The sequence below is a fragment of the Xenia sp. Carnegie-2017 genome, unplaced genomic scaffold (assembly GCF_021976095.1).
Source record: "Xenia sp. Carnegie-2017 unplaced genomic scaffold, XeniaSp_v1 HiC_scaffold_16, whole genome shotgun sequence".
Classification (NCBI taxonomy): Eukaryota; Metazoa; Cnidaria; class Anthozoa; order Malacalcyonacea; family Xeniidae; genus Xenia; species Xenia sp. Carnegie-2017.
Genome location: NW_025813469.1, coordinates 14536744 through 14559842, shown reverse-complemented (window position 1 = coordinate 14559842; position 23099 = coordinate 14536744). Strand labels below are relative to the sequence as shown.

The 23099-nt window shown below is 34.5% G+C and overlaps 1 protein-coding gene across 1 annotated transcript in view; it reads right to left on the bottom strand.

Moving 5' to 3' along the window:
• Window positions 1-2686: 2686 nt before the first annotated feature.
• The window catches only part of LOC124436151 (protein NLRC3-like), a gene marked incomplete at its 3' end in the record, with an annotated part of 63701 nt that continues 43288 nt past the window's right edge, over window positions 2687-23099 (bottom strand). The window contains exons 5-7 of the mRNA XM_046986075.1: window positions 4533-5838; window positions 4425-4478; window positions 2687-2953 (exon numbers count right to left, since the gene is read on the bottom strand). Coding sequence (XP_046842031.1) covers window positions 2687-2953; window positions 4425-4478; window positions 4533-5838 — 1627 coding nt within the window. The remainder of the gene's footprint in view (window positions 2954-4424; window positions 4479-4532; window positions 5839-23099) is intronic.

Sequence of the window (23099 nt, the reverse complement as noted above, 5' to 3'; positions counted from 1 at the left end):
TAAACAGATGAAGTCATGATTACAATGCTAAAGTACTCTGCTTGAAATACTGAAAAACTCTTTGAATGTGCCACATTATAATCTTGTAGCTCTTTGTCAAAATTGAGCACATGTTGTATTGGTGGAAATAAGAATTCCAGAAATATAGGTTAAACGCTGTAAATCTTGGGTGATGAGTCTGTTCATTAAGACTAATAAATATTCAACGCAAATGACAACAAGCAAACTGGCACGTGACCAAGTAGGCGAAATTTGTTTGTACATCGAGTGGGTCGTTTGAATTTTAAAATCTGTACTGATAATTTTTGCGAAAGGTCGAAGTTTGGTCTGAAAACAGAACAAAGAAAATTGAATGACTTTAGTAAAGACTTCGTTTTATGATAACTAAAACAATACAAATATTCTTAATAAAATTGATATGCAGATGCTGTAGAGTCGCATAATAATTGTCTTTGTCTTCGTTTACAAACAAAAAAACGTACAAGCGATGAAATTTACGTGCCATTAAAAATATGTTATATTTTATTAAATTATTCAATGGGGTTATTACTTTATTTTAATTTCTGAAGTTAATTGCGAGATATTTAAGAATAAAAAACACTTCAGGAACACTTTTTGCGCACGCAAAATATCTCCACTGTTATAATCAATAAATTTAAGAAACAGTTTTACTCACCTATGTCGTATGTCTCTGCCTCATAATACTTTTAGAAAAAACAAGCTTCTTTAGTGACAAAGGCTGAAAAATGTCAAGACGATTGAGTGGTTGATATGGCATGTGATCATAAGTAATGTGAAGAAAAGATGAAACCTGTACTCAATAATTATGAAATTTTATTCATAACTTTATTTATGAACATTATTAATTGTTTGTTGACTTCCCGTGGTTTGCAGCAACTATCGTAGTTTTGACAACTTATAGAAATTTACTATTTCTTAACACTGCAAATACTCGAGATTTGCAATGAAATACAATGCTACATACATTTCAAAATGCTTTAATTTAGTTAATCATTTATATAGTATATTGAAATGAGTTTTTTATGATCAATGTTTACTGGCAAAAACGTAACACAAAGGTCAACGCATATAATGTTTTTACTGCCTTTTCAGGGATTACTATGTTACCGATTGTCGCTTGCCAATCTTCAGGTAAAATAAAACCTGATGTCACATTGGCATAACCAGCATGATTATTTATTTTTGCCAAAAAACACGTTCTTTTAAACATTCTGCTAATCAGAAGATTTCCAAAGTGAACAGATTTTAGAATCAACATTGCAAAAATAAACTTGCATGCTAGCCACGTCTCTGAGGCAAACACGTTCGGTATGATATTGAGTTAATTATGATTGAAAACATCTATTTATTTAACATGTATCTATATGTCCTGGTGGACATTTGCTTCTGCAAAAAATCTTAAAAAGAATTTTCAGAAACATTATCAGTAGTTTTTAAATTTGTTTTAATACTTGTAGAGCAGGGGTCTCCAACCCCACGGGAGAGATGCGGCTGGTTGGGCCTCTCAATCCGGCCAGGAGAGGCACTTAAGAAAAATAATAATATTATTAAACAAAATAAAGTTTGTGCAGAAAGTTTACGTTATGTCGGAAGCCAACTAGCAAGAGTGGCTTCGAGAATTTTTCTCCCAACTTCCTACATATGTTCCGAAATTTAAAAAGTTGAAGGATAACGTGGAAATTTTTCATATTCTTCGGCCCTCAACATGCTGGATGAAAGTTCATGTGGCCCTCTGGCTGTAAAGGTTGGAGACCCCTGTTGTAGAGCACTAATTCGGCAAGTACAGCATGCCGGCCAAAAGACAGCAAATTGATACAAACAAACAAAAAAAAAGAACACATTTCCGTCGCTGTAACAATGTGTCAAATAATTTGATTAAAATGTTCTTTAGGTAGTACTATGATTCAGTATTAAAAGCATGCTAGCAAAAGACCATAAATTGATAAGAAGAAAGGTGCTTTTTACACGCAAAAAAACAGGAAAATTCAATTAACTTTATAAAAACATGACTACTGGCTGTTTACACTGTAAGGTCAAATATATATTCTTTAAACATGTTTAATGTAATTAGCAAATTAATTTATATAATAAATGGTTAAAGTTTATATCTAATGTAAGTGTGTTTACAATTCTCACTTTTCAAAGCTTCACTAAGAAATTTTGCACCTCCATCACCTATATTGTTATGATAAAGAGACAATTCAGTAAGTTTACAATTCTCACTTTTCAAAGCTTCACTAAGATATTTTGCACCTCCATCACCTAACTTGTTACAAGAAAGACACAATTCAGTAAGTTTACAATTCTCACTTTTCAGAGCTTCACTAAAAGATTTTGCACCTTCATCACCTATATTGTTATATTTAAGAGTTAATTCAGTAAGTTTACAATTCTTACTTTTCAAAGCTTCACTAAGAGATTTTGCACCTTCATCACCTATCTTGTTACTATCAAGAGACAATTCAGTAAGTTTAAAATTCTCAATTTTCAAAGCTTCACTAAGATATTTTGCACCTTTATCACCTATCTTGTTATAAGAAAGATCCAATTCAGTAAGTTTACAATTCTCACTTTTCAAAGCATCACAAAGAGATTTTGCACCTTCATCACCTATCTTGTTACTAACAAGAGACAATTCAGTAAGTTTACAATTCTTACTTTTCAAAGCTTCACTAAGAGATTTTGCACCTTCATCATCTATCTTGTTACTATCAAGAGACAATTCAGTAAGTTTACAATTCTCACTTTTCAAAGCTTCACTAAGAGATTTTGCACCTTCATCACCTATCTTGTTATTAGAAAGAGACAATTCAGTAAGTTTACAATTCTCACTTTTCAAAGCTTCACTAAGAGATTTTGCACCTCCATCACCTATCTTGTTATGAGAAAGAGACAATTCAGTAAGTTTACAATTCTCACTTTTCAAAGCTTCACTAAGAGATTTTGCACCTCCATCACCTATCTTGTTATTATCAAGAGACAATTCAGTAAGTATACAATTCTCACTTTTCAAAGCTTCACTAAGAGATTTTGCACCTTCATCACCTATTTTGTTACTATCAAGAGACAATTCAGTGAGTTTACAATTCTTACTTTTCAAAACATCAGTAAGAGATTTTGCACCTTTATCACCTATATTGTTTTGAGAAAGATCCAATTCAGTAAGCTTACAATTTTTACTTTTCAAAGCTTCACTAAGAGATTTTGCACCTCCATCACCTATCTTGTTATGAGAAAGAGACAATTCAGTAAGTTTACAATTCTCACTTTTCAAAGCTTCACTAAGAGAATTTGCACTTCCATCACCTATCTTATTACTATCAAGAGACAATTCCGTAAGTTTACAACTCTCACTTTTTAAAGCTTCACTAAGAGATTTTGTACCTTCATCACCTATTTTGTTACTATCAAGACACAATTCAGTGAGTTTACAATTCTTACTTTTCAAAGCTTCACTAAGAGATTTTGCACCTTCATCACCTATCTTGTTACTATCAAGAGACAATTCAGTAAGTTTACAATTCTCACTTTTCAAAGCTTCACTAAGAGATTTTGCACCTTCATCACCTATCTTGTTATAAGAAAGATCCAATTCAGTAAGTTTACAATTCTCACTTTTCAAAGCATCACAAAGAGATTTTGCACCTTCATCACCTATCTTGTTACTAAAAGAGACAATTCAGTAAGTTTACAATTCTCACTTTTCAAAGCTTCACTAAGAGATTTTGCACCTTCATCATCTATCTTGTTACTATCAAGAGACAATTCAGTAAGTTTACAATTCTCACTTTTCAAAGCTTCACTAAGAGATTTTGCACCTCCATCACCTATCTTGTTATTATCAAGAGACAATTCAGTAAGTTTACAATTCTCACTTTTCAAAGCTTCACTAAGAGATTTTGCACCTTCATCACCTATATTGTTATATTAAGAGACAATTCAGTAAGTTTACAATTCTCACTTTTCAAAGCTTCACTAAGAGATTTTGCACCTTCATCACCTATCTTGTTATGAGAGAGATCCAATTCAGTAAGCTTACAATTCCTACTTTTTAAAGCTTCATTAAGAGATTTTGCACCTCCATCACCTATCTTGTTAGAAGAAAGACCCAATTCAGTAAGCTTACAATTCTCACTTTTCAAAGCTTCACTAAGAGATTTTGCACCTCCATCACCTATCTTGTTACTATCAAGAGACAATTCCGTAAGTTTACAATTCTCACTTTTCAAAGCTTCACTAAGAGATTTTGCACCTTCATCACCTATCTTGTTACTATCAAGAGACAATTCAGTAAGTTTACAATTCTCACTTTTCAAAGCTTCACTAAGAGATTTTGCACCTCCATCACCTATCTTGTTACTATCAAGAGACAATTCAGTAAGTTTACAATTCTCACTTTTCAAAGCTTCACTAAGAGATTTTGCACCTTCATCACCTATCTTGTTACTATCAAGAGACAATTCAGTGAGTTTACAATTCTTACTTTTCAAAGCTTCACTAAGAGATTTTGCACCTTCATCACCTATCTTGTTATGAGAAAGAGACACTTCAATAATTTTACAATTCTCACTTTTCAAAGCTTCACTAAGAGATTTTGCACCTCCATCACCAATCTTGTTTTGAGAAAGAGACAATTTAGTAAGTTTACAATTCTCACTTTTCAAAGCTTCATTAAGATATTTTGCACCTTTATCACCTATCGTGTGATAAGAAAGATCTAATTCAGTAAGCTTACAATTCTTACTTTTCAAAGCTTCACTAAGAGATTTTGCAACTCCATCACCTATGTTTTTTTGAGAAAGATCCAATTCAGTAAGTTTACAGTTCTCACTTTTCAAAGCTTTACTAAGAGATTTTGCACCTTCATCACCTATCTTGTTAATATAAAGAGACAATTCAGTAAGTTTACAATTCTCACTTTTCAAAGCTTCACTAAGAGATTTTGCACCTTTATCACCTATCTTGTTATGAGAAAGAGACAATTCAGTAAGCTTACAATTCTCACTTTTCAAAGCTTTACTAAGAGATTTTGCACCTCCATCACCTATCTTGTTATGAGAAAGATCCAATTCAGTAAGCTTACAATTCTCACTTTTCAAAGCTTTACTAAGAGATTTTGCACCTCCATCACCTATATTGTTATGAGAAAGAGACAATTTAGTAAGTTTACAAGTCTCACTTTTTAAAGCTTCACTAAGATACTTTGCACCTCCAGCTGCTATTTTGTTACGACTAAGAGACAATTCAGTAAGTTTACAATTCTCACTTGTCAAAGCTTCGCTAAAATATTTTGCACATTTATCTCCCATGTTGTTGCTATTAATAATCAAATTAGTAAGTTTAGAATTCTTACTTTTTAAAGCTTTACTAAGATATTTAGCACCTTCTTCACCTATATTGTTTTTTCTAATTTCCAATTCACTAAGTTTACAATTTTCACTTTTTAAAGCTTTACTAAGATGCTTTGATATATTTTTAACAGAACAGGAGTTGATTTTTAAAGAAAATACATTGCATGCTGTTGCATTTGTCAAATATTTTGACAATCTAACGACGCTATGATTATCAGGAAATTGGCATGAAAAAAACGCGAGTTTTCTTAATTGTAAGTATATAGAGAGAAATTCAAAGAAGACGTTTGAGTCAAGAGGCGTGAAAGAAACTTTATCAACGGATATTGTTTCAGAAAAATTATTTGACTCGCAAATTGATCTCATCTCATCGTCGTCTTGTAATTCGTATAAGCACTTCATTCCAAGAAAACCAAGTGCTTTATTACCCTCTGAGAAAAATAAATGTGACATCCAACTTTCTAACCTGTAATTATAAAAATATCGTATTGTGAAACTTTTAAAAGTTTGGTTTAATTTATTCAAAATGATAAAGTCTTTCAGAAAAGCATCTTAAAATAAGAAGTTCTTGTAAAACAACTATGATAACAATAGCCAGCTACAATCTTTTGGTGGCAAATTAAAATAAGTCAGACAATGCACACAACGTTTACCAAAGCCAAGTGCAAATTAATATTACATGAAAGTGAAACCTCCTTGCTGCTTGTCAGAACAACAGTTCAGTAGCGTTGGCAGCGTGATAGTTGACTGGAAGAGGTTAGACAGGCCAAAATTCATTTAGGCATGTTTTAATTAGTTAATTCGCCAAAAACTTTCATTAAAAAAACAAATTATATCTGTATGTCATGTATGAACTAAAATGGGCCTTACAGCGCCACGGAGCAAGTTTATAAGAAGCAAAATATTTGTAATTTTACTTTAACAGTAGAACCTGTATTAAGCGGCACCGTATTAAGCTGTCACCCTGTGTTAAGCGGTTATATGGCAAAGTTTCCTGGTGCAAATACTATTAAAGTGACCTTTATTAAACGGTCATCTCTATTAAACGGACGCGGTCACCTTTTCCAATGTGCTAAGCTTAATTTTTTGTTCTTTTGCACTTGTATTAAACGGTCAGGTTAAGTAGGTACACCCCATAATAAAATACATTATTAAATATTTTTGTTGGAGCGTATCACTTATATTGTATACATGTCTTTATATTGTATTTATCTTCCATAAAATGACTCAAAAGATCCAACAATATTTTCTGTTTGTGCGGACAAATACACCAGCAATTTAATGCTTCTTACGTCCCTTCAGCCATTGACAAGAAAACCTATCTCCACAAAAGGGATATGCGCACGGAATATATAAGTTATAAACACCTTCTCTGTTGACGCGCTTGCCAATGATTAATATTTTTTAGCAGTTTGAGCCGTGACATTTTTGTGTATACTATATTTAACTTCTAGTTAAAACAAAGAAAAAAAAAGGTGCTTTATATAGCGTTGTTCTTTGGCATGTTGACGAACAATACAGATTGGTCAACTTTAGTTTGTTAAATATTACTAAACGGTCAACTTGTAATAAGTGGTCAACCTGTATTAAACGGTCACACGAGAAATCCCCATTTGTGACTGCTTAAAACAGGTTCTACTGTATATAGATGTAAAAGAGATTATTTGTCCTGTAAAATTATAGCTACTTTTTATCGGGATCGTTTTTGCAGGAATCACTATACACACAAAACTTTTTACGACGTTTGCCTCTCTTTTAAAAGCCTTTTTTTGTTTAAAACTCATTTTCGAAATATGTGCCTTTTACCTACAGATTTGGCAAAAGTACCCCACCCGCTGTATATGAAATTATCGTTTTAGGTTTGTGTTTGGGCCTCTTTATTCTCAGAGAAATGATGACGAATATACGAAACAAAAACGTACTGTTAACAATCGTGAATAATAACTTTAATCTCACATTCAAACTCAACTGAAAGAGCAATAACATAATAACATAATAGCAACCATATTGTTGATGTCATGGTATTGTTGATCCGGAAGTTTGTAAACTGCAATTACGATGTTGAATGTTCAGCATATTGGCAGCATGCCCAATATCTTTTCACAAAAGATAAATGCTACCATAATGCATAAACCTAGTTTGCATATAGTTGTAATTGTTGTAATTAAATGTGATATTTACACATAAGTACAAAGAACCTTCCCTATTCTCAACGCTGATATTTAAAATAAACATACATGCGTTAGCCTACCTTAGTGTGTTTAATGGCAATATTTAGTCGACGACTTTTCTTCATGCACAAAGACGGCCTATTATGCTTTGGTGCAAGCGCGTATAATATCGATTGAAATAAAAAGGGAGAATGAGCTTTGGGTCCGGCTAATTTTTTAAGTGTGCGAAAATTTTGTTCAGTGAATTTTTTTCGAAAATCTTGTACATGCTTTTACCTTGACTATCAACTCAAACTTAACAAAATAACATGAGCCCCAAGGCAGCCAATGAGAATAATGGTTAAAATTCTGAGCCTACAAGCAACTTTTTAAAAATTGCTCAATTTGTCTATTATTTAGATCATTATTTGTTTTAAAATACAATTATCCATTACTAACATAATGATTTTGTTGACTAAAAATTCTGATAATTTTTTCCTTTTTTAAAGCTTAAGTTTCATAACTCCATATTGCCAGGGTTTTAGCAATATGTGTTTCCTAGGCATGCTGCGTAGCCCCAAATTTAAGAAAAACAGCCAATTAACTAAGTATCGTTCACCATTTCAATTAAAAATGCTACTAAACTGTTAGTTTTATGCACATACAACGCTTACAAAATATGATTAGCACTTGCTTTAAAATGCCGGAAATTGAACTTCCGAGACGTTGAAAATCAAAATCTTCCTGTGAGTATGTTCCCAGAACTCTACAGATGGCTAAAGCTTCTGGCGTTTCTTGAATTACGTTCCAAAAGTCCAGATCAGTCCCCGCTGCGCAGCAAGTAATTTCTATCTGTTGATTAGAATATTTAAATTTGTTGTCGATTGCTATCGCCGATTAGCGTTCCCATATCAATGGTTTCACGTCAGTGATTGCTTTTCTGCGATTAACTTACAATTACAACTATATGGGAACAACGCTTTACAAACAGAAAAACCGGTGTTTTTTTGTGAATATATATGAGATGCTCAATAACATGCTAGGTTTAAAGAAAGAGTTATTGACATACTCATTAATATACGAGGTTTGAGTAAAACGTTTGTGAATTAAAATTGTCCAGGTTAGTAGAGTTCTGAGAAGGACTGTTGGTGTTGCTGTAGACCGACGTTTCGACAACCTTAGTGGTAGTCATCTTCAGAGTCAAGTGAGGAGTAAACGTTTTTGTTATCTTGTTCTTACGTCATCGTATTGTGTGTACAGAAATTGTCTTGCAGTGTGGTATTGTGTATTGTTAACGTGGATTAGTCTAAAGTTATGAGTTAGTTTTTTGTTTTTGTATTGTAAATGAGCCGTTTGTAAGGAGCCGGTAGTTATTGTGATCTGTTCAGGGGTTTTTGTTTTAAGTTGGTGTACCAACTTTCTAATGTAAGCCGTTGTCTATAGTCAGTGCTGTAAGTAATACATTTAGATCACAACAATTACCGGCACCCTACAAATGACTCATTCACAAAACAAGCAAATAAGCAACTAACTCATTACTTCAGACTAATCCACAAAAACAGAACACAATTGAAACCCACAAACCCACACATTTCCTTTGCACAAATTACGACGCTGTAAAAACCAGATAATAAATACGCCTAACCTGACGTTTACTCCTCACTTGACGACCGTAATATCAATACCAGCATTCCTTCTCATGACTCTACTGACCTGGACGATCTTTAGCCACAAACATGTAACGATACCACAGTATAGTTAATATACAGTAGAGCCACTCCATTTAATTTTTTCGTGCCGCGCATATCTTCTTACGCATGTGATTACCATAGTGGCAGCTAGTAAATTGCTTTTTTGACCAATAGGAATGATGAAATGGCTAACGGCAGCAAGTAATCTAATTAAATTACAGCAGCCAATTGCACACGAAGTGCACCTACTGTATATCCCTATACATTGACGACACTTCCGGGTTCAAAACACCTACTTTAGTTTAATTTAATCAGGGGCGGATCCAGACTATGTCAAGTACGTTGCATGAACAACTACGTTGTTGCCATTGAGTTCTATAAGACCTGGAGGGGAAACGTCAACAAAATTACTATAAATTATTTGCGCGCGGCTGCGTGGTCAAAACATGGGGCGGATTTTGGTGGTCAAAATCAGCGAGAGAAGCGGGCTCATGAAATAAAATTTTGTCGCCCACCCTGATTTGACCACCACGATTGGGTGTATAGAAAATATCAAAACTATTTTCCTAACATAAACACTTTTTAAAATTATATTTATCAAATAATTTGCAAGCTTCCGTGATTTGCGGATGATGAAATAGCGACAGAAAAGGAAACATTTCATGACTCCGGTAAGTAGCACAGTAGTAGTTTTACTATTTTGTTTTTAACACGATACTTGAAGAGTATTTCTACAACTAAATTTTAATTTAAAGTTATTTTGTCCAGTCTTGTTTGTTCTTCACTTTATCACTCGTCAGACGTGTGGTAAAGCTGCCAATTTTTATCGAGTTTTGCAACCATCTTGTATCATGATCAAGCTAAACTCTCCTCATTTGAATCGAGTTTACCTCCCAAAAGTTGGGCAGAATTTGTTCTTATTTATTTTTTAAAGATGAAGGGAAAGTTTACAACAGAGTTGTGTTAAAATTGAATGCTGTGCCATGCAAAGTTAATGAGAACTATGGTATATGCAAACAGTTGTAAAGCATTACTTCGCGTTTCTGTAAGTGAAGTATTTATTGTTATAAAAAACAGGTTACTACTTCAAAATCAAGATAAAACAAGTGTGTTGAACAATATACTAAGATTTGCTCCTACCTTTAAATTTTTGTTCAACAATAGCTTATGATTATATCATTAATATGCATGAAAAATTAAACATATTGTTGTCTTATCTCACCAAATCCATACTTCGTATGATTCCAGGTGATCCACAAATTCACATCGGATACATTGGTTACAATGAAGTTGAATGTAGTGGAAGCAAAAATAGTTGGCTTAGAAATTCTTTGTGTCTTATGAAGAATTAGTACAAATCAATAAAAGAATTCTCTAAACAAATTTAAATTGCTCATGGTCAAGCAACCTAGTCAGAGAAGCAAAGTCTGTCTTCAACATGTGACCTTTCCAATTAATTTTAGTTCTTTGTACAAAATACTATTTTTTAAAAACTTGATTTGTAGTCTTTCATTAATATTTTTTTAGCAAGAGATAAAAGAAACAAATTCAAAGGCGTGATGGAAAATACAAAGCTTTATCAAGTTGTTTATCATTTAATTCCCAATTGTTAGTTTGTACATATAAATAATTAGTCTTCGTAGCTGTAAGTTGTTCAAGCAAACAGAAGAGTAGTAGTGCTTAAAAGGGTTAGCATTTTTGAAAAATTATATCTTGTTTTTGACATACATTACACAATTCCAAAAGACTGTAAGTAATACACAATAATATCTATAGAACTTGATAAATTTCTTCGCCTACACTGTCAATTAATTATTTTGCCTTCATGCAGCAATAGACAGAGTGTTTTTGTCAGAGAAACTAATGCACTTCAGTTTCCAAATTTGTAATTTCAATGGAAAATTAGTGTAGTTCTGTTCAGTAATAGACCCAAGATTATGCCAAGCAGTTTACAAAATACAAATTTCCAACCAACATATAATGGTGTTTTGAATTTTTTTCTTTTTTGTAGCTCTTCTAGTTCAACATACTTTCTTTATGAGTTTTCAGTAGATTTATCAGGTAATGACAATACACTTATGATACTTATCGATGGTAAATTTTAGTTGGCTTATGTCGTAGGACAGAAGCAAACATTTTCTTACTTCCTTAGGAGCATTTTAACACAGATTTATCCATTTTTAGCAAGAAAAATAGTTGCACCAAACTGTTTACAAACAGTCAAACGCATGCACAAAAGCATGAAATAAAGTATAAGTTTGACGAGATTGACAGGTCTACTAATGAATGCCGTTTGATTTTCACTTTTAAAAGGTTAAAATGTCATAAAATAACTTAAATGTTACTGCCAAAATATGCGTTTCTCTACCGTTGATTTTCTTTATTTTGATGTGTGTGTACTGTAATGATAGTTTCCCTTATGGGACACCCGAAGCGGGCAACACCACGAAGCGGGCAGTCGTTAGTTGATAGTTCAATAAACAAGTTTACACGACAGCACTCGTGCTATTTGTATTACTTTAATACATGGTGTCAGAAAATAATTTATCATGGACCACTTAAAACCTCTAGAGCCTCTCATCTTAGATGAAAACACCGCAGAAAGATGGCGGAAATGGCGACAAAGATGGAACTTTTACTCGAAAGCAAGCGGTGCCACTTCAAAAGATCAAGACACGCAGTGTGCAATCTTTCTCCACATGATTGGCGAAGATGCCCTCGAGATTTACGATACATTCACATTCACCGAAGAAGAAGAAGGTAAAATCGACCCACATATCGAGAAATTCGAAGAACACTGCTCCCCTAAGAAAAATGTCACATACGAAAGGTACAAGCTCAACACATGCTCACAAAATGGCCGATCGCTCGACGTCTTCCTCGTGGACCTACGAAATAAAGCAAAAACCTGCGAGTTCGGAGAGCTGCAAAACAGTCTGATAAGGGATCGAATCGTATGTGGAATCGACAATAATTCCGTAAGAGAAAGACTCCTACGAGATAACACTCTAACCCTCGACAAAGCCATCAACACCGTCCGAGCAGCCGAGACAAGCCACGCACAAGTCAAAAACCTAGCAACACAACCACTCGAAGCAGCTGCCATCCAAACTACGAGAGCTAGCTACCAAAAGCGAAGCCCTCAACAAAAAGGAAAACCTTGTAGACGTTGTGGTACACATCACCTGATTAACCAATGTCCAGCTTACGGCGAAAAGTGGTCAAAGTGTCAAGGCAAAAACCACTACGCCAAAATGTGCTTCGCTAACACTTCCAAACATAAACTCCACGAAATCACTCAAGAAACCCCTCAAGAAACTCAAGACGGTGTTGAAAACTACGACGAAATTTTCCTCCGTGAAATAAACAAGCCTAACGGAAACGAACTACTCACTAGCATTAAAGTAAACAACAAAGTCATCAGCTTCAAAATCGACACTGGCGCTCAGTGCAATATAATGCCACTCAGCGTGTTCACCTCACTAAACGACAAACCAACTCTTCACCAGACAAACACCAAAATAAAGGCCTACGGAGGAACCCAAGTACCAATTCGTTGTAAATGCTACATGAACATCGAACACAACAACAAGAAAATATATAGCGAATTCTACGTCGTTGAAATCGACAACTCGAAGCCACTGATTGGTCTACAAACATGCCGTGACCTCGACCTCATTAGCATAAATGATGTCTGTGAAATTCACCAAACCGAACAAAACATTTTCGTAGAGTATCAAGATGTTTTCAAAGGTATTGGCCTCGTCAATGGTGAATACCACATCGAAATTAAAAGTGATGCTAAACCTACAATTCATCCACCAAGAAAAGTCCCACTGAGTTTAATGCCACGCTTGAAATCAACACTAGAAAATCTCACGGAGACAGGAATTATCGGCAAAGTTGACCGAGCTACAGACTGGGTAAACAGCCTGGTCATAGTAGAAAAAAGAAATGGAATGCTACGACTGTGCCTAGATCCCAAACATCTAAATCAAGCCATTAAAAGAGAGTACTACAACCCACCGTCAGCCGAAGAAATCTCAAATAAACTCAGTGGCACTGAGTTGTTCACTGTAATTGACATGACAAGCTGCTACTGGCACAAGAAACTTGACGAAGAATCTTCTTACCTTTGTACATTCAACACTCCATTTGGGAGATATAAATTTAACCGGATGCCATTTGGAATCTGTTCAGCATCTGACGTCGCGCAGAAAATGGTTGACGATAATTTTTCAGATATCCCTGGTGTACTTGCAGTCTATGATGACATCATCATCGCTGCTAAAGACAAAGAAGAACTTGACAAAGCACTCATCAAAGTCCTCGATCGTGCCAGAGATGGAAACATCAAGTTCAACAAAGAGAAAATTCAACTACGCGTCAAAGAAGTAAAATATCTGGGCAACATCATAAACGCCAAAGGGTTCCACCCAGATCCAGAAAAATCAATGCAATCCTAGAGATGCCCAAACCACAGAACAAGCAAGATCTACAACGTTTATTAGGTATGGTCAATTTCCTGTCACAATACATACCCAACATGTCTGAAATTACAGCCCCATTAAGATCATTGCTTAAGAAAGATATTGCATGGATCTGGCTCGCAGAACATGATGAAGCTGTTACCAAGATAAAGGAAGCACTAACCAGCAGACTTGTCCTTAAGTTCTTTGAGAACGACCAGCCAATAACTCTGCATGTCGATGCATCACAAGGGGGCCTTGGAGCTTGTCTGATTCAAAACGAACACCCTGTCATCTATGCATCTAGATCTCTTAACGATGCAGAAACATAGTATGCACAAATCGAGAGAGAACTTCTCGCCATAGTATTTGCATGCGAACGCTTCAACCAATATGTTTATGGACGAGAGATCATAGTAGAAAGTGACCACAAACCACTGGAAGCAATAATGGCTAAGCCACTATGCCAAGCTCCACCCGGATTCAACGCCTCTTAATAAGACTACAGAAGTATCAAGTAACAGTGAAATATGTTCCTGGAAAATACATGTTCATAGCTGACACTCTCTCTAGAGCCTATCTCAAGACCGACGGTGAACAACTAGACCTCAATGATGACATCGAAGTCATGGTTCACAGTTTAGTCACCAATATCCCGGCGACATCAGAGAAAATAGCTGAACTCAAAGCTGCTACCAAAGAAGATGAAACCCTTCAAACTCTAAAAGAGACAATCAAGCAAGGTTGGCCAAAACACCGACAATCAGTACCAACATGCATCACACCCTACTGGAATGTAAGATATGAACTGAGTGAAGCCGAAGGACTCCTATTTAAAGACAACAGACTCATCATCCCATTATCCATGAGGAAAGACATGCTACAATTAATCCATGAAACCTATCAAGGCATAGAAAAGTGCAAGAATAGAGCTAGATCAGTGATATAATGGCCAGGTATGAATAATGACATTATTACTGTTGTATCTAACTGTACCGTTTGTGCCACCTTTAGAAGCCAGAACCAAAAGGAACCCATGATACCACATGAGATACTTGAGCTCCCCTGGCAGAAAGTAGCATCTGATCTATGCGAATACCAAGGTAAAACCTACCTCGTGATTGTAGATTATTTCTAAAAGTACATCGAAGTCAGTCTGTTACCAAATAAAACTGCAAAAACTGTCATCACACACACAAAGTCAATTTTTGCACGTCATGGTATACCACAAGAACTCATATTAGACAACATGCCATTCAACAGCAGAGAATTTAGAGGGTTTGCAGAAAACTGGGGATTCAAAGTCACCACATCTAGTCCCACATACCCACAATCCAATGGGCTTAGTGAAAAAGCTGTGCAGACTGTCAAGAGGATCCTAAAAAAAACCTCAGACCCCTTTATTGGTCTCCTCGAGTACAGGAACACCCCTGTCACCGGTATGTCATATGCACCATCACAACTACTAATGAGTAGACCAACCAGGTCCAAACTACCTGTATCAAAAGAATTGCTACAACCCAAGCTAGCAACAGATGTTACAAAAGAATTGAAACGATGCCAACAGACACAAAAACACTATTATGACCAGAACTCTAGATCATTGTCGCCACTCACGGAGAATGAAGGTATAAGGCTACGTCAGAACAACACTTGGGTCCCAGCCCAAGTACTATATCCCGCAACAACACCTCGCTCTTACATAGTTGCAACACTGAATGGCCAAAAGTATCGACGCAACAGACGAAATCTCTTGAAGACTGAGGCAACAGCCGATTTCACCACAACAGCCTTACTGAGCACAGATGATGATAACCAGGCTGAAGCAGAAACCACTGTTGACGAACCTGGAGCATCTTCACCCACTCCTCCACTTAGAAGGTCCACAACAACCCGAACAATACCTACTAAATACAATGACTATGTAACGTCTTGATTACAAATATTAAAACTTTATAGACTGTTAAAAAAATCTCTTATCTTCCTGGTATTCCATTGAGAGCCAAGTTATGTTTATAATTTTGTCCTATTGAAAGAATGGGGATGTAATGATAGTTGCCCCTTATGGGACACCCTGAAGCGGGCAACACCCCGAAGCGGGCATTCGTTAGTTGATAGTTAAATAAACAAGTTTACACGACATCACTCGTGCTTTTTGTATTACTTTACTACATGTACTGTGTTTTTCACGCAATGCTGAAGCATTATTTTCAAATGGTATGCTGTCGGTATCGTAATTGTTTTTTTTCCTCACTTGTTTTCGTTCATATAAACAGTATTGGAAATCAGGAGGGAGTGAATATTGAAAAAAAATTTTAAAGTGACCAACAAAATCCGCCATTACCGCCATGTTTTTGACCACGGGGTCCAGGCCTCTTTTCCCCTCCAGGTCTTATAGAACTCAATGGTCGTTGCTTGCAAATTTTGAGTAAGTTGAAGGCACGGGTAAGCTTTAACTCAGCCCATTGAAGTAAATATATCTGGAATGCTAACTCCATTGAGTTCTATAATAACTGGAGCGGCTATCTCAAGAGCGGCTTTAATTATTGTATGACGCTAACAAAATGGAGGATTTTGTACTATGCCGCTGAGATTTACCGAAATTGACAGCTTTTTTGAAAATTCCGCAATTTTCCACTCCCAAATACACAAAATGTATATTTGTATTTCGGATTCGGCAAGCAATTTTTTGATGAAAATCAAGGTAAAAACCTTAAATTCAAAATTTGTGTTTTAAGTTATAGCTTACAGCTGTTTGCTTGTTGCTGTTGTTCGTTTTAAAACGATTTCGAAAATAGTCCTACACTTTTGGAACGTAGTGTTTGGAGAATCCACTAGATTTGTTTTCTCATTAGCAGATTTTTTCACTTAATGCTTGAACATAAGGTTTATTTTATGGGCTTTATATGTATGTATCTTAGTGTGCATTATGCTGAAGTCTTTTATTTGCTGTTTAAATAACTTCCCAGTGCATCCAAATACTCTAATGAAAAGCAACAACTCAGTGATCTACAGTGGTCTACATCCGCAAACATGTAAAAACCATGTTCTGAAGTATATAGCAAACGATCAAAAGAAATCGATCACCAAATTATTTCTTCGAAACTCTACGCGACACTTTAGTTTAAAACTTATCGAGGAGGCATTACTTTGATATTTGCTCATCTGGCTGGCAAAATTAATGTTAAGAATTTGGTGATGATAAATTAACTTAGAAAAATATATCTAGTCACATACAATATGAAGATACAATCAAACATTTTCAATGATACAAATGCTCATTGATCATAAATTTAATACCTCTCTAGAATAACGCTGATATCTTTTTCTCTTTCTTTTCATTTCCAACCAAACCAGCAGCAAATTCGATTACCAAATGCCATTTAGGATCTTGAACATGATCATCCAAAAACTTTCCAATGTTTTGCCAATCGTCAACAATATACCACGCTGCAAAAAACTCTTGAAGAGTCAAATGAAGAAAACAGTAAAGATGGCGTTTATCATCATAAATCTTATTGAAAATGCCACAGTTTTCCAGATTTTTAAAGTTACTGTTACTTTTTCTTTCAAAAATCAGGCGTCCGTCTTTAAGCCCTTCCATGGCAACATATTTTATTTCTTGTAGATCTTTATCAAGCTCGGATGGTAAAGGAATACTCAAGTAATCCTTTTCTGTAGTCTTGCCCCTGAGAAGGGGATGGCTTTTCCATAGTAAAACTTTAATTGCTCTATCGTACAATTCAGTCATAGTCTTTGGACTGTAGTTTTCATCATCTGCAAAACATTCCTTTAAGGTCATACAAACAATTTTAGTGTTAATAGGGATATAACAAAAGCTGCGAAGTTCAAGAGAAATTTCAATCTTATTGAGAATACGGTCAGCAATATTTCTATCTTCATGACAAAACTTTTCCACGTATTCTTTTATCTCATCCTCAAAAAAGCCCAAGATTTCAACTGTCCTCGCGAATTCCATATCTCGAAATTTATGTTCAGCTGTGGGTCGTGATGTAATAAGAACAGTAACATTGGGCAATAGTTTACCTTCAACTAGCATACTTAAGTGTGTAATGACGTGCCTTTTATCATTAGGGGACCCTGAGTCGTCAGTTTGAATATCTTCATTATCTAAAGGCAATTCATCAAGACCGTCGACGACAAGAACAGTTCTTTCAGGATTTAACATTATAAATTCGTAAATATCTGAAAACTGTTCAAATGAAAATCCAACGCAACTCTTTAACATTTTTTCAAAAGTAATGTACTTCTCTTTAATCGCACGACATTGCATTAAAATGACCAGCTTATCGCGCCAAAAGTCGTCTTCATTTGTCTTCCATTCATGAATAAGTTTTTTCGTCAACATAGTTTTACCAATTCCTGGCCTTCCAATGACTAAAATGGAGCTAGGATACGACTTGCTATTTGGAATTGACTTAAAAATGTCAGTTGCTATTGTGAGTTTTTTCGCATTTTCATTAGGTTTGAAATGACAATGAAGGATCTCGTGCCTTTCATGCGTTTCTGGGTAAGCTTTACTTAATTGTCTGTCTGCTTGCATTATGACGTTGACATAAATATCTTCAAGATTTTGGACAGACATTTGTGCATTGCCTACGTTATCGTGGATATTAAATAATTTGTTCAAGTGAAGTTTATTTTTTATTTCTTTTATCCATTTTCGAAATTCTGCACGTTTTTGGAGTATGTATACCGTGAAAAACTCCTTATCTGATGTGAAAAAATTGTCATTACTGGCCTTATTTAATAGGTATATTAGCTGACATATCGTCATTATTATCGATAAAACATCAACAGCTACAACAAATTTAATCCACCATTCACTGTTACCATCGCGAATTTCACAATTAAGGAAAGTTTCGTTATATGGAGGAAGAATTATACTGTTGAACGAAGAGTTTTCGTTTGTTGTTGGACGCCACGAACAAGAATATTCAATGGGAAACATGCATGGAAACAGTACTGTAACAAATATAGACAAACCGATCACGCGTACAGTCAAATAAATGATGTAATAATAGAATGCCCAAGAACTAGATGCAACCTTTCTGACTTCACTGCTTCTTTCTGACAAGAACTTATCAAAGTTTTTAAGTCGATTGCTCACAGACTGTCCATAGATCATACCCCAAAAAAAGAGAAAAAAGAAATTGAAGGACACCACATATATATTATCCCAAGTTTCATTTTGGTATTGTCTCAAACAACTTGATTCAATGTTCTTTATAAGAGAAGTTTCTTGGAATTTTGAAATCATCTTGTCATTACAAGTAAAAGAAGTTTGACGATCGAATGTTTTTGAAATTCCAGGAGCGATGATTGTAAATGTCAAATAGATAGACAGCAGTATTTTTTCAAACAAGGGAAAACAATTCAGTGGTATGACTCTGAAAATAGCATCCATTTTCGTATCCTTTAAAAAATAATGAAATAGACATGACTAATTTAGTTTGAACAATCCCCGTATAGACATGGACCACATTTGTAAGAGCATAAACTGCAGTATAAAATAATACAGACCATTATTTGTGGCTTCAGTTAGCTCCACACAGTTTGGCTTCCAGATTGTATATATGAACAATTTCAGCCTATATTGTAGCAAAAATGTATAATTTGGTTGCAATATTTAGTAGCTATGAAAAAAATCCAGTACATGCAATAAAAAAAATAGTAATAATACTATAATAATAATAATTTTAAATTTTAGCAGGTCAATCTTGTAAGTTTAAAACGTACAGCTGTTTTCATTAGGACATCTGCATGCAAATTATTTCAGTAAAATAAAAAAATTACTAGAATTTATGCGATAGAGTTCCATAATAAAAAACATTTAAGATGTCCAAAAGGTTAAAAGATAAAAAATACGATAGTATACACTAAAAAATTACAAATTAGTTTAGATTATAATGTAAATCATACTTAAAATATAATTTACGCTCGTCCTTGAATCTTAGTAAAGGTATTTCTCTTCTATAGCTGTATGGAAGTTAATTACTTTAGCAGTTTCGCAATATAAATGTTCCGGAAGATATTAGGATTATTTTGAAGAATTTTCAAAATCAGTTCGATAAGGGTAACTAATGGGTTTTGTTTTCCATAGCACGACTTTTAATAAATTTATTAAAAGCTTAAAAAAATCTTGAAAAGCTTAAGTCACATAACGTACATTGATTTAGTTATACGATATCCTAAAATACCTATGATCTGTTTCTAAAACACTTATTTTAGAATATTGTAAATTCAAGCAAATAATTAAAAAAAAAACGAAGACAAATGGGGCGTCAGTTATAAAAAATCTGTAGCTTGCAAACCAAACGTCACTGAATATGGAATATACAAAAGGTTACTCGTGTCGGACCCTTTGATGTTTTTTTTGTCCTCGCGTATGTTAGGCCGCGCATTTCGGCAGCCATTATTCCAGTAAGATATTTAGGAGTTTTCACTTGTTCCAAACCACTTAAATGACACGACGTCATTTCTTATATTGAAATTATTTCCATTTCATTGTGAAAAAATGACGTCATGTAATTACAGTGGTTGAAGACAAGTGAAAACCCGAAGTATCTTGCTGGAATGACGGCGGCCGTGAGGATGCAGTGCTCACTTGAGTGGCCCTTCTGTATAATTTTTATTCTGTGAAAACGTGTTTTACTGATGACGTCACAAGTTATTATCATGGCCACTTGAAAAGTTCGCACATTAGGTCCGTATTCAGCAATAAAATTAACTAACTTTTAGCGAACTGAAAATATTTATTTATATATCAAATTAAATCAAGCACTGTGGATTTTTAGTTACAGAGAAAAAAAGAGGCGATCAAACACTTTGAACAAGGCAGATGGTCAATCCGTTTGTACTCTTAATGATGACCTCGTGTACCTGTGGATTTACCCGAGAAACGTCACGATGATGCACACCATGTTCATGAGAGTAAAAAGCTCACAACTCAATTGTCTGAATGTTCATATGAGTCCATGCTTTCATTGTTTGTTAACATCATTTACCTTGATGTTACCACCTCTTCTGACTGGCTGATAATGAGGATGAAACAAGTACTGAATGCGTAATTACTGTGCATATGTGTAGATTATCACACAAATCTACACTTTGTGCAGATTTAATATACTGTTTATCTAGAAGAGGACCGATTTTAAGCAACTGAACTGCTAACATTTCTCAATTAATTTCCTGAAGAATTCTAACAAAGGGTCTTTGTTGACAGCTTCGCTACCCCAAGTGGAAGGAGCATGCTACAAATATCTACGCTATTCTTGAATGATTTTGAACAGACTCCCACTGCGTATAATTTTATAAATCTTAAATTCACAAATTGAAAATTACATGAAATGCCATAGAATTATTAAACTTTTATAACTTTTCAGCAACATTAGAAGTAGTGTACAGAATGCAAGAAGTTTTGATATAAAATTTGTCTTCAGAATCATGTATTTAATTAGCTATAATTATTCATCATCCACCAAAATGTATTAGTTTCAGCAATTAAAAGTGAACATACAACAAATATCTATGCTACTTTTAAATTACTATGAAAAGAATCTAACTGTTAAATGATTTGATATCCTTCATAAAATAGTTGCAAACATCGTGATTTTAGATGTATTCAGGTTATGAGCTTTCAGCTATATTTATTGCGCCACGTGTAAATTCAAAATGTGATTTAAATAAAGTCGTGGCAAAGCAACGTCACCATGAAAATGTGAAGATGTGAAACAAGAGTTTACGCTGACAACATGTATGGAAATATCTATCGAATTACGTGCAAGGTTCACACTCTCAACTTAAACAAAATCACCTTTTGCTTTCGTTTCTTGGTTTATTTATTGGCTACATTTGGCCGGTATTTATAGTATTTCCCAATATTTGGTAAATATTTTTGTTTTATTTAGTAAATTTCATAAAAGCACAAGTACAAATCAAGAAAATAAGAAACAATTTCTCTCACTTACGTCCGATCCTTTTTGTCTGTACGTTTAGGAATAGGTGGGACTTGAAATTCTTTACCAAACACAGGCTTCTTTTACATCTCACTATGTAACGGAAATGATAAAAAGCAAAGAAAACAGGATCTTGTTATACTCTATCATCAGAAAATTCCACGCGTGTTGGCAACGCCAAGTCCAAAAACCAATAAAATACTTGCTATTACGGTTTCTCGCGCGTGCGTCACGAAATAATGAAATACGTGATTATGTAACTACTGCGTCACACAAATGATAGTATTGCATACGGTAATTTCAAAACTAATGTGGTCTACATTCTTGTGTAATTTCATTTGTACTGTTATATCAAACTATGCAAATAATTAGCGATTCATTAAATCTGCGTATAATAAATACTTAAGCAATGACGACAAAGTGAACAACACTATCATTAAAGTTGTGACAGGACTTTCAAAATTTTAACAATACATGTAGATATACAAATTATTCATCATGTGAACATATCGTGATTCATTATAATTAAATCATGATATTATGTAAAATTACATATTGTATACTGTCAAATTCTTTTGTAATTATTTACATAAGGTATTGTTATGAATATTGTCAGCTCCATATTAATCTTTAATACTGTCACATTATAGGAATATACAGTAGGGCCACTTCGCTGTGCAACTGGCTGCTGTATATTTAATTCGTTTACAGGCTGCCGTTTTTCATATCGTCGATGGTATTGGTCACACAATGCAATATACTGGCTGCCAATATGGTAATCACATGCGTAATAAGATATACGTGGCACGTAAAAATTAAATGGACTGGTCCTACTGTATGTTCTCTATACTGTGATACTGTCGATGAATGTTCGTTCACGCCACTTTCCCTCAAGAAATCTTCTTTTGTCACACGTTCTTTCAATCTGTAGATTAAAGTAAATGGCGTTAGGGTTTTGTGCTACAGCCTTCTTTATAATTTCTTATCGGCAAACGTAAAGCAATAAAGTCAGCATGAACGTTTTTCTCTCAGCAGCTGTTCTAATTACCAAACATGTTGTATAGAAACTCATTGTGGTTAAAGTCAATGAAGCTTTGAGTATATTCATAGTTTATATAGACAGTAAATATTTAATTTATTTTATGAAGTATGCAGCTTAAAAAACTAATGTTTAAAGCTGAAAAAATTCTGAAAGTTTACCTCCTTACTTTCTTTATTTGTTGTAGTAGCGGATCTAGGGATAGTCACAGCGAGCAGCAGCGAGCAAAATAAAATAAAGCTTAATAATTTTAAATTCTAAGAACGCAGATTATGTCATTTTTCAAAATTTTAAGTACAAAGAACTGTAATACTGGTTTCTATGAGTCATTATCATAGTAAAGATTTTTCCAACAGTTAAAAATAATACGTGAAAACGTTTAATGCCCTTATCAACAGG